The sequence below is a fragment of the Lithobates pipiens genome, unplaced genomic scaffold (assembly GCF_037356315.1).
Source record: "Lithobates pipiens isolate NorthernLeopardFrog02 unplaced genomic scaffold, aLitPip1_a1.2 Scaffold_16, whole genome shotgun sequence".
Taxonomy (NCBI): Eukaryota; Metazoa; Chordata; class Amphibia; order Anura; family Ranidae; genus Lithobates; species Lithobates pipiens.
Window position 1 is genome coordinate 634,611,878 of NW_027507748.1, and position 16,553 is coordinate 634,628,430.

The 16,553-nt window shown below is 41.6% G+C and overlaps 1 protein-coding gene across 4 annotated transcripts in view; it reads left to right on the forward strand.

The window, feature by feature from the left end:
• The window catches only part of LOC143983987 (phosphatidylinositol 3,4,5-trisphosphate 3-phosphatase TPTE2-like), a 103,836-nt gene that overhangs the window by 14,092 nt on the left and 73,191 nt on the right, over positions 1-16,553 (forward strand). For all 4 annotated transcript variants that reach the window (XM_077484211.1, XM_077484210.1, XM_077484208.1 and 1 more), the window contains exon 2: positions 11,285-11,354. In XM_077484211.1, coding sequence (XP_077340337.1) covers positions 11,305-11,354 — 50 coding nt within the window. In that variant the 5' untranslated portion in view covers positions 11,285-11,304. The remainder of the gene's footprint in view (positions 1-11,284; positions 11,355-16,553) is intronic.

A 16,553-nucleotide genomic window follows, 5' to 3' on the forward strand; every position in this document is an offset into this window, starting at 1 on the left:
AACTGTTCCCACAAAGTTGGGACCATGAACTTGTCCAAAATGTCTTGGTATGCTGATGCATTAAGAGCTCCCTTTCACTGAAATTAAAGGGCCCCTGAAAAACAACTCCAAACCATAATTGCCTCTCCACCAAATGATTTGGACCAGTGCACAAAGCAAAGTCCATAAAGACATGGATGAGCCAGTTTGGGGTGGAGGAATGTAACTGGCCTGACCACAACCTTATAGAACACTGAATTTGAGCAGAGACTGCAAGCCACGCCTTCTCGTCCAACATTAGTGCCTGAGCTCACAAATGCGCTTCTGGAGGAATGGCCAAATATTCCCATTGACACACTCCTAAACCTTGTGGACAGCCTTCCCAGAAGAGTTGAAGCTGTTAAAGCTGCAAAGGGTGGGCCAACTCAATATTGAACCCTACAGACTAAGACTGGGACACCATTAAAGTTCATGTGCATGTAAAGGCAGGTGTCTCAATACTTTTGACAATATAGTGTATATGGACTGACTTCCAAATGGCAAGCAGTGTTTTGTGTTGTCTCAGTGCTGTATGTGTACTGTCATCCATGTGCTATGTATCCTCTTTTGCCATGTTTTTAATGAAGATTTTCCAAAACAAAAGAGATTACCAGGAATCGAATAAAACATTTTCAAGTATATATACAATATATATGCAAAAAATAAAAAGAACAGCATAGTAGCATAACTTATCGTATTCAATGCATATAAAGTCAACAGAAGTATAACCAGGTCAGTTGAACCGTGTTTAACCATAGGTCTGCAACAGAATAGTGATAATGGATATGCCTCCCACACAACGGGACACCCCAATGGGAACAGACTGTGTCCAGGTGGTAGCATAGCCAATCGTCCCTTCTAGGTATGTTTCTTATTTTCTTTTACACAATATGTTATTGAATACAGTGAAATTCACCAAACAGTGAACAGACGCCGAGGTCAGTGGCGGAGAGTAGATTGAAAATAACATATATCACAGGTAGGCCCTTTATACAGTATAGCTAAAAACTACAAACATAGGCAAAGGGTAACCTGGTAAGGATACCTCGTTACCTGAACAGTCTATAGGAAAGTAACGAACCTTAAAATTCCTTAGGGCCGGTTCACACAGGGGGCGATGCGAGGCGACACCGATTTGCCTCGCCGCGACCTGCCGCGACCTCAGCGGCGACTTGCAAATGACTTCTGTATAGAAGTCAATGCAAGTCGCCCCGAGGTCGCCTAAAAGTAGTACAGGAACCTTTTTTCTGAGTCGGAGCGACTCGAGTCGCTCCTCTCAGAACGGTTCCATTGTACAGAATGGGGGCGACTTGTCAGTCGTGTCGCCTCGCATCGCCCCCAGTGTGAACCGGCCCTAATGATCAAAAGCCCAGAAGTTAATCAGGCATTATTGCAAGGACCATCATATAACAAACCTTATGCAATGCCTGAGTTTGATTTATGTTCGTATATATATATATATATATATATATATATATATATATATATATATATATATATATATATATATATATATATATATATAAAAAGGGGGCCAGGGGACCTCCCAAAAATGTGACCAGAGAACAATTGACAGACACCGCCTACTGGCACTTGGTGATAAAATTACACGAATTAAGAAATAAAGAAGAGAGACTGAAGAAAGAAAATAGTAAAAGGAGAGATTAAAGCGGAGGTCCACCCTAAAGTGGACCTTCCGCTCATCGGAACCCTCCCCCCCTCCGGTGCCAAAATCGGCACCTTTCAGGGGGGAGGGGGGTGCAGTTACCTGGATAATCCAGGTATCTGCACCCACTTCCGGGATAGCTCTCTGCGGAAAGGGGCGTAACTTACGCCCCTTTCCGCAAGTGCCCGCCCCTTCCCGCAAGTGCCCCGCTGCCTGCTGGGAAACACACATATCCCAGAGGCAGCGGGGAGCGTCCTTATTGCGCAGCGCGATTCGCGCATGCGCAGTAGGGAACCGGGAAATGAAGCCGAAAGGCTCCATTTCCTGATTCCCATACCCAAGATGGCGGCGGCAGGACCCGACAGACGACCTAGAGATCGGCTTCGGGTGCCGACATCGCGGGCGCGCTGGACAGGTAAGTGTCACTATTTTAAAAGTCAGCAGCTGCAGTATTTGTAGCTGCTGGCTTTAGAAAAAAAAAAAAAACGCGGAGTCCCGGTGGACTCCCGCTTTAAGAGTAATGCCCTATACACAGTTGGACTTTCCAACGGAAAATGTGCGATTGGAGATTGTTGTCGGAAATTCCGACCGAGTGTAGGCTCCATCAAACTTTTTCCATCGGAATTTCCAACACACAAAGTTTGAGAGCTGGATTTAAAATTTTCCGACAACAAAATCCGTTCACGTAAATTCGGATCATGTGTAGACAATTCCGACGCACAAAGTGCCACGCATGCTCAGAATCAAGCAGAAGAGCAGCACTGGCTATTGAACTTCATTATTCTTGACTTGTCATACGTGTTGTACGTCACTGCATTCTTGACGTTCGTAATTTACGACCAACTTTGTGTGACCGTGTGTATGCAAGACAAGTTTGAGGCAACATCCATCTGAAAAAATCCCATGGATTTTATTGTCGGAATGTCTGATCGTGTGTACAGGGCATTAGAGTCCAAAGAAATAGGAATCTTGAAGAAGAAAGTAAGCTCAGAGAATCCATGGCCAGCATTGGTGGGCTTGTCAGAGTTTCCTATATGTCCAAAAAATGGGAGGGCAGGCACATTGCTGGGAACTGGTTCAACCAGGGTTGCCAGATCTTACAAAATTTGTCCCTAGCATCTGCAAGTATTGCTGTAAGCTTTTTGTTAGTCCCGCGCTGCTGGCTGTGTGGGTTGTTGTTTGGGTGGTGTGAGCTATATAGCCTGAGGCTATGGAAATAAGGTGGAGTTCAAAGTGGATTTCTACACCCAAGTGGAGCACTTTACAGACGATTTGAGGATTTTGTTAAACACAGAGACATACAGATGTAAGACACTATAGACAGATCACCATTTCTGCTAAACCAACTGAATTTCTATTCATGTATGGACAAACTGGCTGTACTGAAGTTGATCTATCAATTGACTTCAATACAGCCAGTCTGTCTTTTTTTTTTTTTTCAATCACTGCTGGCTGTAAGCACTGACCGTAGTGAACTGTCAGAGGGCAGACCCCCTGTCAGAACACAATATAACATCAGGGGAGATTGCTGTACTAACATTCTCCAATCCTTGGTACAGCGGCTCCAACTGGAGCTGTCTGTTTTTTTTTTCATTCAACTCACTTAGTTGAGCAGAAAAAACTATGTTGATACGGGAATCAAGCGATTTTCTTGAGGAGTGGTCTCTGTGCGGACAATTTGGAGTAGTCTCTGTGTAGGGAAATGTGGGGCGGGGTCTCTTTCTGTGTGGCATAGCTTTACTTACAGATTGACCCAGCTGGCTGAGACCCATTTGTTCCACTACTGGCCTCTATTACCTGCACTGGTTGCTAGGATCGCCTAGCAACCAGCAATGCCATGACCCAGAGGAGGAAAGCGAGGCTGAGGCAGCAGCATTTAGAGCAGAGGAGGATCTTCTGCCTCCTCCATGCCTATTAATGTTTGGTTCCACCCACCTCCTCCCTCCATCTTCTCCTGTGCGTTGACATGCACCACGGAGCCGGCCTGATGGAAGGGAACTGTCACTGACTGTGCCAGGACCACCTCTGCAGAGTCAACCTACCTGAGGTGAGGTCGGGAGCAGTGAATGAATTACCGTAGAACATATGTGTAGTGTGGAGCATGTGTGTCATGGAGGCATGAGCTGGCAGCAGAGGAGGTGATCACATCCTTAGATCTCAGCCAGGGGTCATGCTGGGACGTGCAGCCCTTACTTTTGGGGATGTGACACCCCAAAAGTGAAGGACTCCAGGTACCAACATGAACCCTTCAGAGCTCAGAATGTGTCACACACCCGTGCCCCCACCCAACTAGTGAAGAACTACAGGTCCCACTGTCTCAGCTTAAACCCCTCAGAACTGAGGACATGTCCCCCGGCCCTTAACCACTTTCAGACCGGACCAATTTGCTGGTCAAAGACCAGACCACTTTTTGCGATTCGGCACTGCGTCGCTTTAACTGACTATTGCACGGTCGTGCGACGTGGCTCCCAAACAAAATTGACGTCCTTTTTTTCCCACAAATAGAGCTTTCTTTTGGTGGTATTTGATCACCCCTGCGGTTTTTATTTTTTGCGCTATAAACAAAAATAGAGCGACAATTTTGAAAAAAAACGCATTATTTTTTACTTTTTGTTATAATAAATATCCCCCAAAAATATATAAAAAAAAAAATTTTTCCCTCAGTTTAGGCCGATGCGTATTTTTCTACATATTTTTGGTAAAAAAAATCGCAATAAGCGATTATTGATTGGTTTGCGCAAAAGTTATAGCGTTTACAAAATAGGGATAGCTTTATAGCATTTTTATTAATAATTTGTTATTATTTATTTTTTTACTAGTAATGGCGGCGATCAGCGATTTTTATTGTGACTGCGACATTGTGGGGGACCCATCGGATATTTTTGACACATTTTTGGGACCATTGTCATTTATACAGTAATCACTGCTATATAAATGCAGTGATTCCTGTGTAAATGACACTGGCATTGAAGGGGTTAACCAGTGGGTGGCAGTGTAAGGTTAAGTGTTCCTAGGGGTGTGTTACTAACTGTGGGGGGGTTGGGCTTTCATTTAGTGAACACTGATCTCTGCTCCAATCACATGGAGCAGAGATCAGCGTCACTAGTTGCTAGGCAGAATGGAGAAATGCTGTTTACTCGGCATTTCCTCCATTCGGCCGCTCCGTGAGACGATCGCGGGGATGCCCGCGGCGATCGAGTCCGCGGGTCCCGCGACCGGACTCACGGGGGTCCCGACCAGCGCGGGAGCGCGCCGCCGGCGGCGCGCTCCCGATGGCAGGGCGGCATTGAATATTGGACATACCTGTACGCCAATATGCCTGCCCGTGCCATTCTGTCGACGTACATCGTCGTGCGCTGGTCGGGAAGTGGTTAAACTAGTGAAGGATTACAGGTCCCAGCATGAACCCCTCAGCACTCAGGATGTGTCACACCCCCCCAAATAGTAAAGAATTACAGGTCACAGCATGAATCCGTGAGATCTAAGGTGGTCACATCCTTAAATCTCAGGTGTTCATGCTAGGACTTGTACTCCGTAACTAATTGGGGGGGTTACATCCTTAGATCTCAGGCGTAAATGCTTGGACTTGTAGTCCTTCAATAGTTGCAGGGGGGTCAGGTCCTCAGCTCTGAGGAATTCATACAGAGACTTGTTTGAACTTTAGTTCCTGGATGCCATGGTGGTACAAGTCCCAAATGGGCCCTGGAGGGCCACATTGTCCTCCCTGCCCCTACCCCACCTTTATGATAATGTAAAACCTTAGACTGTTTTCCCTGATCCATCACTTTGCCACCACTGGCTCTATGGGCCACTTGACTGGACTTGCCCCCCCCCCCCAGGCCTAAGGCTGCCAGCCCTCCCCTGACTCTGTGCTATGAATACTTTATATGCTCTGCACTGTGTCTCTCAGTAACTTGAAACTCAAATAGAAAACAGTTTCCAGAATGGTAGATTACTTTTGTGGTCTTTATGACAGCTTGTTAATAAACTTTTTTAATGTGAATACATCCTACCTGAATTCTTTATATTGCGATTGCATATGACATATACAAATACATGTAGTTCTGATCATAGGGACGCCAGTGGCACGTTCAAGCTGATCTTTGTCCATCCTTTGTTGGGGGACACATGATTATGTGTAGGCCATATAATGCTTCTTGTAGGCCATACAATGCTTCTTGTAGGCCATGCAATGCTTCTTGTAGGCCATGCAATGCTTCTTGTAGGCCATGCAATGCTTCTGTCTTCATATTATGTATTCACAATGCTACACAAATTTTTAATTACCCTGGCACAATAGGATTAAACATTCCTGCAAAATGCAAGTCTTCCCATTAGGCTTGTGAAAAGCTAGAATTCTAATGTTATTATTAACACATACTTGGCACAGAAATGGTTACAAGGGCCATTGTTATATCAGAACTCCCTGTCCATTGTACACACATCAATACTAGAAATAACTGTACATGCAACTTGTGACCTAGAACAAAAGGTAGATGTTTGTTGCTTAATTCAACATAGATTGTGTGATAAGGTACACTTAAACCAACATAGCAAGTTCACTTTCCAAACAAAATAGTATAAATTTCCTTAGTACTAACGTCAGTGTTTATGAAGTTGTAGCACAGTTATCCGATGGATAATGAAAAACTGGACCAAGGAATTATGTTTACAGGGCCTTGAAAAATTATTCCTACCCCTTGAAATGTTCCATATTTTGTCAAATTACAACCAAAAAGGTAAATGTATTTTATTGGGATTTTATGTGATAGACCAACACAAAGTGGCACATAATTGTGATGTGGAAGGAAAATGATAAATGGCTTTCAAAAATGTTTACAAATATCTGAAAAGTGTGGGGTGCATTTGTATTCTGCCCCCTTTACTCTGATACCGTAACTAAAATATAGTGTAACCAATTGCCTTCAGAAGTCACCTAATTAGTAAATAGTGTTCATCTGTGTGTAAATCTCAGTATAAATACAACTGTTCTTTTAAGCACACAGAGAACCTTAGTAAACAAGCAGCATCATGAAGGCCAAGGAACACACCAGACAGGTCAGGGATAAAGTTGGAGAAGTTTAAAGCAGGGTTCGGTTATAAAACAAATCCCAAGCTTTGAACATCTCACAGAGCACTGTTCAATCCATCATCTGAAAATGGAAAGAGTATGGCACAACTGCAAACCTACCAAGACATGGCCGTCCACCTATACTGACAGGCCCGGGCAAGAAGAGAATAATTCAGAGAAGCAGCCAAAAGGCCCATGGTAACTCTGGAGGAGTGGAAGAGATCCACAGCTCAGGTGAGAGAATCTGTCCACAGGAAAACTATTAGGCACTCCACAAATCTGGCCTTTATGGAAGAGTGGCAAGAAGAAAGCCATTGTTGAAAGAAAGCTATAAGTCCCATTTGCAGTTTGCGAGAAGCCATGTGGGGGACACAGCAAACATGTGGAAGAAGGTGTTCTGGTAAGCTGAGACTAAAATTTACTTCAGCTTTATCGATTAAGCGTTGACAAGAAAACCTGAAGCTGGTTTCTATGCAGAGCTGCACCCGATTTTGCACTCTCCAGTTTTAGTAAATCAACCCCCAGGTGACATAATATTCTGCCTGCCTATCCAGAGGCAATCGGTTGCCTTTGACCAACCCAAAGGCCCAGTCAGCTAATGTTTCTTTTGAAGGAATAGTTACCAGACAAATTAGAGAAAAGACTATGATTGCAATAATTAGCTCCTTGATTATCTGGAACTGAAAATGTTTCTGTTTGGGGACCATAGAAGACACATAATGCCTCAGGGTAGTTGGATCATACCTGCATGGCTGACTGCCCTTTAACTTCCACAACTAGATTTACAGCTTTTGCTTCCATGTTTTATTTGATGTTGTAGTGATGAGCAGAATTCAGTGTGACCCAAATATTTTGAATCCAAGAAAAATCTGGATAACATTTTATGATTACTTGTGGTCCTTTGGAGGGTTGCCTGGCAAGCTACTGTAATCCAAACGGTATGGGAAGCCCTAAAGCCATCCACAGCTCTTTTTTTGTTTTGGGTGGAGTTTGTTATTACTTGAGGTGTTTTAGGTAAAAGGTTTGCATAGGGATATTGAAAAATATAAAGAGGCAGTTTTTTTTTTTACTGTTTGCCTTTTGTATTGTATGTATTTTTGTGACTTTTTTTTTTTTGCTTTTTATTTTTTTGGCACATTCATTTCACTTAAAACATACAAAAGAACACAGACTTGGGGCTTTAGGGTTTCCCATTCCATGTGTGAGAAAATAGCTTGGCTAGTATTTCTCCAAAGTACCTTCAAAAATAGCCCCTGTTTGACTTGAATTAAAAAACTCTAATAAAAGTTGAAGCAAATTTTTTTTTAATCAAAATTTTTTTTTATTGTTATTACAAATCACAGTGACTATACAGCCATACAGTGTATAAAGCCACATCAAATGGTGAGGTACATCATTCATACAGGTGGATTAAACTTCAGCAAGTCACATTATATGAAGTATAATTTATGCTAGACAAACAACGAACATAACTATCACTCAGTATCCAGTTGTAATAGCCGATCCATCACCAACTGCAATGGGGCAAGACTAGATTTATCCAACCAAGGCTGCCAGATGAGGTCAAATTTTGATGCAGCGTTCCTATGCCAGTTTTTCCCTGAGAAGGGAGTTAACATAATTTGGGTCAATTTGAGTTTGAACCAAACCTGAATATCAACACAGTGGTGATTAGTGCCTCCGGCCTGTTCTGTTTTTAGCATGTTTGGGCTACTGCACTTTCTATTGCCAGGCGGGAGCTTTTAGCTTATATTAGGAGCCATCTTTATACAGGGTGTTTACATGACCTAGTTTCCTGTCAACTGGATGCTGATCCAAGAACATTCTGATTTAGTACACAGACAGTTTTGGTTGCCTTAGGTACAGTATGTGGTGCATGTCAATTATGACATCAGTACTTTTAGCACTGGGAACAAAACACAAGATTACGTAAATTCTTTAATCATCGTGTAGTCTGTTAACAGGCGTGATCAATGGTGGGGATTCATCCAAAAGTTTTAATAAACTATTTAATGAACATCCTTCAACATACTTTCTGTGTGTGTCAGGGCTCATTAGATGTAGTGATTATGTCTCTCTGTGTAATAAATGAGTAGACATAGTTTCATAGGTTTGTATGTCAAAGTCAATTTCAAAGGAAAAACCAAGCTGAAGGAATAACGAAGATGATGCTACTAAGTGTAAACTGAGGAATTGTCACGAATCAGGCGGGTCAATGTAAGGATGTTTAGGCCCGAGTGCTAACTACGGGGGAACCTTGGGATAACAGTATCATTGGCAAAGGGTCAGTGACTGAGCCACTAAATCTGTGTAATAGTGTGGAAGCTATAGTTTTCAAATGCCCTGCATTAACAAAGCTCAGGTTCACTCTAATAAGAGTGATGTAAGCATGTGATTGAATACAAATGCCACACATTTTCCCAATTCTCAGTTCAAAATGTTTCCAAAAATACTCCAATTAATGTAATCATATTATAAATCACACAATTGTTACCATTAACTAAATGTTTCCAAGCAGAATTCCTTTTTAAAAACAATGTCATAGGCTGCATTATAGTATAGACATGTGCAAAAGGAAAAAATTTGTTTAATGAATTAATGAATTAAAACGAAACAAAACTAATTTCGTTTAGTTATATTCGTTAACTTCCTTAAATTCGTTTTCGGATTTCGTTTAGTGTTCTACCGAATTCGAAAAATCGGCCACATTCGAAAATATTTCAACCAAATTCGAAAATATTTCTACCGAATTCGAAATGATTTCAACATGATTCGACATTATTTCAACCACATTCGAAAATATTTTGTGACCCGTCTTTAGGGCCATGTATCTCGGGGTCACTTGGTGCTAGAAACCAAATCCAAATTTGGATATGTTGTAGTGCTAGTACTATTGTGTTTGCATACCAAATTTGGGGTTTCTAGCTATAAGTGACCACGAGATATGTGGCCCCAAAATCGGGTCGCAAAATGTCATTCTCTGCTCTAATAACTAATAACATTTTGAGACCCGATTTTGGGGCCACATATCTCGGGGTCACTTATAGCTAGAAACCCCAAATTTGGTATGCAAACACAATAATACTAGCACTACAACATATCCAAATTTGAAGTGTCTAGCACCAAGTGACCCCGAGATACATGGCCCTAAATTCGGGTCACAAAATATTTTCGAATGTGGTTGAAATAATGTCGAATGCAGTTGAAATAATTTCGAATGCAGTTGAAATAATTTCGAATCATGTCGAATTCATTCAAATTCATTTGTTATATTTCTTTCGTATTCATTGTAATTTGTTATTTTTTTATTCGGACATTCGGATGCATCCGAATGTCCGAAAGATGCAAAATTCGGCCGAATTTCGATTCGTTACGAAACGAATTGCACAAGCCTATTATAGTATAGTAGTATTTGTATGATTCATTTTATTGATTTTATCTTAGATTTAGTTTTGCTTGTCATTTTTAAAACTAGCCATATAACTGTAACAAAGCAACACAACCATTGCCCCCACTAGAACGGTTCATTAAGAGCCACAGAGGTCTCTCAACTTGGTAAAAAACTTCAGTTTGATGGAGTTGTTCCTTGTTTCTTCTCATGGCGTGAGCCCCTTTTGTCTTTCTGGCAGGAAACAATGGTGGGTTCCATGGCTACATTGGAAGAACAAATATCTTTATGCCTACCGTTCTTATGGAGGCCTCTGATCATCTATGGCTAGTCTAACACATAAAAAGGGGAAATTTCACTAAACATTTTGTATGAGTATTCCAAGAATACTAGCATCTTCAGCAAATACTCATACAGAATGTTTAGTGAAATTTCCCCTTTTTATGTGTTAGACTAGCCATACATGATCAGAGGCCTCCATAAGAACGTTAGGCATAAAGATATTTGTTCTTCCAATGTAGCCATGGAACCCACCATTGTTTCCTGCCAGAAAGACAAAAGGGTCTCACGCCATGAGAAGAAACAAGGAACAACTCCATCAAATTGAAGTTTTCTACCAAGTTGAGAGATCTCTGTGGCTCTTAATGAGCCGTTCTAATGGGGGGCACAGTCATTGCCACACCTAGCGTATCCCTAAATTGTCCAATCTTTGCACAAGTGTCTTATATCAATAATAGTAAATTTTATTAACATTGAATTCACTGTTTTGAACAATGGCAAAAAAAAGAAGGCACAAGACAAACATAACATTGAATTAAATATATGTGGTCAATAATATAGGTACGGTAACTAGGCATTATGCCTTACCAGAGAAATATAAGCAAAAAACTGTATATTTTAGTTACAAAATTTATTTGAAAAAGCGAAAAACATCTTGAAATTTGTACCATAATCACTTTATGTGGGCCCACTTTGTGGCCTTCACCCATATGAAAACAATCCCAAGCATACATTTGTTAATGCTAGTGTAAAATGTGAGTGTTTTAAAAGTTTATCATTGATTGATAAAGTGTCATATACTGTGTACACTTATTTTTTAAGTGGTTTCAGTTAGTTAAAGTTTGTCTGTATTTTGTTTCAGCTCCTGAAATCATTGACAAGATGTCAAGTGTGAGATTTGATCCCAAGGCAGAGGGCAATGGTGTCAACGGGTGAGTGATAATCTAGGGTAATTTTTAAACCATAAATTAAAAAAAGAGGGGGGAGAGAGGTGCGAGAAGGATTTTTCTGGTACCATCAAAAGCATTATAATCACATAAGAGCAAAAAGTCTTTATTACATGTATGAAATAAGTACAAAATATACACAATAAAATCAAGGATTTTTTTTCAAAATTAGCCTATTACAATGGCTTAAAGCGGTTGTATACCTCGCTTTGTGATTTTTACCTAAAGTAAAGTAAATATCTCCTAAACTTTCACAGTTTAGGAGATATTCACCCTGAATGCAGCCCCTGACATCAGCGGCTCATGCGCTCTGAAGGGCTAGCGTATTGTGCCGGAACTTCAGAGCTTCTTGCCGGAACCTCAACATCATCGCGGCTTTGGCCACTCACAGTGCTGGAGCTCACGAACATGTCAGCCTCCTGCGGGGGCTTCATTCTAAGGTAAGCATTTCATAATGAGCTAGTATGCGCTGCATACTAGCTCATTATGCCTTTGTCTTACAAGTTTTTTTTTTTGGGCATACAACCACATAACTGTAACTATAATATTTTATACAATTAGTCAATTTTTAGGTAGGGGTGAGCTATACATTAACATATATGGCAAATACATCCATGCTACAGACAGAATTGCCTTTTTTTTTGTGTACTTGCTAATATGCACTATTTAAACATAGTGGCACACAAATTAGAGCACATATTAAGCAATAAAAATACATCCTCTATCCAGTATAAGTACTGTATACTAATATGAAAAGGCTCTTTTCTTTATATTTTAGTATTATGACTCTTATAAAACAGTGAATGATCTATTACAAAATATGTTTTTCATAGTATTCTGTAGCACAAATAACATCAAGCAACGCTACTGGCACCAGACTTGTAAATTCTAACTTATGCATTTGTGTAACCATGCATTGCATGGGGTTTTCAATAACTATAAGCGTACCTACCAACGAGGGACCCCTACTAACAAAAGTATATAGGCATAGGACACACCCTCTCCTACATCCTCTTAAAGGACAATTGTACAAAAAAAAATATTAGTTAAACCCACAAGTGCTTTTTTACCACTACTATTCCTTTATACCGACTTTCGAAAATTACAAATGCATTTATTTAGAAATTGGATGAAAGGTTTAGCACTGGGAAAGACTTTTTGAAAGATAAAAAGGGCATTTGATATACAACTATATAGATCAGACCAAAATGAGGGACAAATGTGGAGGAAAGAGGGAAAGTGGGACTTTGTTTCAAGTCAGGGACAGTCTCTCAAAATCCGGGACAGTTGGGAGCTATGGCTATAAGGCCTGTTGCAGACAGAATCAGAGACTCCTCCCCATGTATAGAAATACTTATGGATACTGCAGTGTGAATACTCAAATACTGCATTGTTGGTCAGAGAAATGGCATCATAATATTACAGATGCAGTGATGTCATCTCAGAAGGTAGAGCCATGAATAGTTAATTTTTCTAGGTTTACACCAATGCACATCTTCTCGTCGGCCTTAAAAGCTGATTTGTGTCTTTCAAGCTGTTTCTTCTCCAAATAGTCAATGTTAAGAATGCCTGAAACTTTCCAATATTAGCTTTTTTGTAAATTAGACCCTTATTTTCTAATTTATTTTGCATTGGCATCAGTTTAAGTCATGCAAAGACTCTGAATTTGAGTATTCTTCCAGTATGCATCTATAATGATGAAATGAATATGTGTAATGTATATAATGATAGGTTTGGTTATGATGATTGAATCATAGGTATATATTTTGCAGTTCTTGCACCAAGAACAAACTGTGCTACTACATATTTAGAATACATCTTTAAATATGTGTTGCATTTCTTCTATAGAATACAGGTTTGATATGTACTACAATTATTTACAACTTCCATGTTTTGCTTTAACCTAAAGATAAGCCTATACTAAGGCTTACATATAGGTAATGTAAATATCTCCTAAACGTGCACTGTATAGCAGATATTGAATGTACATGCAGCCAGTGACATCACTGGTGCATGCGCTCTAAAGGAACGGCCACCCGCACCTTTTCTTCAGAGCCCCGTGCCGTAAATGGCGGTTCCCGCACGCATGCGCGGGTGTGACGCCATCGCAGCTCCAGCCAGTCACAGAGCCGGAGTCCATAAACTTGGAATTGAGACAGGTGAAGATGAGAGCGCCTGCAGAGCTGACATCTCGGGCTGGAAGAACTTTGTTTTAAGGTAAGTTTAACATAATGTGCTAGTATGTGACGCACATTATGCCTTTACCTTGCAAGTAGAAAAAAAATGAAAAATTGTCCAGCGGATTACAACCGCTTTAAGTACAGTTAACTTCTATGGAAGCTCCATCTTTCCACCAAGTAATTAAAGTTATGGTCCATGTACTGCAATGCCTGCTGAGGTTTTCTATCTTTCTTTTGAAAATAAACAGAAAGGAATAGAACAGAGGGGATACCCCAGGGTGGCACGAGAGGTAAATTATAGGACAGAAGGATAGAGGGGAAGGGTGGGATGTTAGTGCAGTCTGCAGTTCAGGGGCATTCAGCATAATGATGGGGTAGCAGGAAAGGAGGGGGAAGGGGGAAAGAAAAAAACAAAGTGAGGGGGGGGTGAAAGGGTCCTGGTCTAGTGCCCTCTACCTGTAAGTGGTGAAACAGAGTAAAGTGCCATCCCACTGGGCCTCTCACCTCATCTCCAACACAAAAAGATATGAGGATTGCTGACTATTCACAAGAAAAGCATTTCTTCCTAACGATTGATTGTATTCAGTAGAGTATTTCAAATAATTCCAGTAGAACCATTTCTAATTCAGTTCAGAGGTCCTGTCTCTTATGCCGCGTACACACGAGCGGACTGTATGGCGTACTTAGTCCGTCGAAACACATTTCAGCGGACAATCCGCTCGTGTGTGGGCTTCAGCAGACTTTTTCAGCGTGCAGTCCGGCGTACTAAGAATTTCGGATTTTTCGAAATTCTGTCCGTCGTACTTTGGTTTCAGCGGACAATCCGCTCGTCAGTATGCTAGTTCGACGGACTAAGAATGGCGCATGCCCAGAAAGGATTTACACGGCGGAAGGGTGCTTTGCTGTGTCTTGGACTTCCTATTTCTAGTCCCGTCGTACGTGCTGTACACGTCATCGCGCAAGCTTTCGACGGACTGTTTGTGCATCCGTGTGTGGTCAAGTCCGTTCAGTGGAAAGTACGACGGACTGTCCGTCAGATTGTATGACGAACTAAGTACGCCATACAGTCCGCTCGTGTGTACGCGGCATTAGGGCTGCTGTGAGGTCCTCCATTTCCTGTATTTAATTAACCCTGGCAAACCAGTGACCCCCAGTTGGAAGTGAGCTACTCTTCCATGTACTGGAAATGCTGCAAGAGCAAAGATTTCTTGTAGCGTTTGCTCAACAGAGGAGTAAGATGAAGAAAGATGGAAACCGGATATCCACTAAGGATGAAACCCGTGGTGTGGTGTATAATCTAAAAGACCCGTCGCCAGAAGGTAAGCAAAACTGGGCAATCCCAGAAGACATGCAAGAAAGTACCTAAACTCTTACCTTAGGTCGAAGATTGGCAAGGAAAGACTTTGGCCAGTTTATCTGGTGTTCTGAATATCAAGAAATATCTTGATATTTGTTACAAAATTATGCCTTGTGGGAAAAAACCAAGATGCAATCTTTTTGTTTCTCTGAAAACATAGTCCTTACGTTTGTCTCCCGTTTCTGAAGAAACCCCAGGTCTCCTTGAGAGTGAAGGTTCAGCAGCTCATTGTGGGAGAGGGATAACGCCCACCGTATCGGGTCTGCAGCCATATATGTCCTTTTTAAAAGGCATTAAAGCATTTGTTACCCCCAACACTTCAGATTCCAGATATGTGCCTGCTGTACCATGTACTTGTATGAGAAATGATCATGTTCTCTTTGTATTGCTTCCTTTATGTGGAATCCCTGGTGTTCCTGCCAGTCCCTCTGCTTTCCTATTAAAAACTGACCACACTAAGCAGGAGAGCACATTATGGTCAGTCTGCTATGGTCCAATGATCAGACTTGTCCTGACACCCCCCGCTGCACAGCCATTCACTGGGAAGCTCAGTGTGCTGCTGCTTCTCCTCCTCCCAGCTCTTATGCAGCTGAGAACAGAGGCAATGTGATCACTTATAAAAAGCGGAAACTATTATTGATAATGTTTTTTTATATCTATACAAAAATGTCTTGCCTTTCATTTCTATTTTAAACTGAATGAGTTGTTTTACAGGGTGATTGTTTACAATTACTTTAAAGTGGTGTTGCCACCAAGAAAAAAAAAAAATTGCTAAAAATTCATAAAAAAAAAAAAAAAAAAAAGGATTGGAAAAAATCATTTTTTTACTCACCTCTAAATGCCTGTTGCTAGGGGGTCCCTCGTAGTCTGCCTTCTTCCTTGCCCGGCTGGTGACATTACTTCCCCTCGCGCCGCACAGTCATCTAGGACCTGTCACATGTCCCAGATGACTGTGCGGCATATCACGGCGCCCGGCGCCGCTCGCGCATACGCAGTGGGTGCCCGGCTGTTGCTGCCAGCTGCATTTTATTTCTTGCATATGATGAAAAAGAATCTGATAATGCATCCTGAAGCTGCAGTGATATCAAATAAGCAAAAAGGGAATAAAGTATTTTGTAGAGAAAACAAGCATGTGGAGATAACTGGAGATACTGAAAGGTGTTATGGAAGCAAGAAGGTCTCTCTCAGGTTCTTGCCTCAGATCTTCCACTTAAAAAGTCTTCAGGTTTATTAATATCTTAATCAAAATGTCCCTCTTACAACTGATTGTATCTTAATTAAAAAGAAATTAATTCTTAAAGCGGGAGTCCACCGGGACTCTGCGTTTTTTTTTTTTTAAAAGCCAGCAGCTACAAATACTGCAGCTGCTGACTTTTAAAATAGTGACACTTACCTGTCCAGCGCGCCCGTGATGTCGGCACCCGAAGCCGATCTGTAGATCGTATCTCGGGTGCTGCCGCCGCCATCTTGGATATGGGAATCAGGAAATGGAGCGTTTCGGCTTCATTTCCCGGTTCCCTACTGCGCATGCGCGAGCCGCGCTGCACAATTAGGACGGTCCCCGCTGCCTCTGGGATCTGTGTGTTTTCCCAGCAGGCAGCGGGGCACTTGCGGGAAGGGGCGGGCACTTGCGGAAAGGGGCGTAAT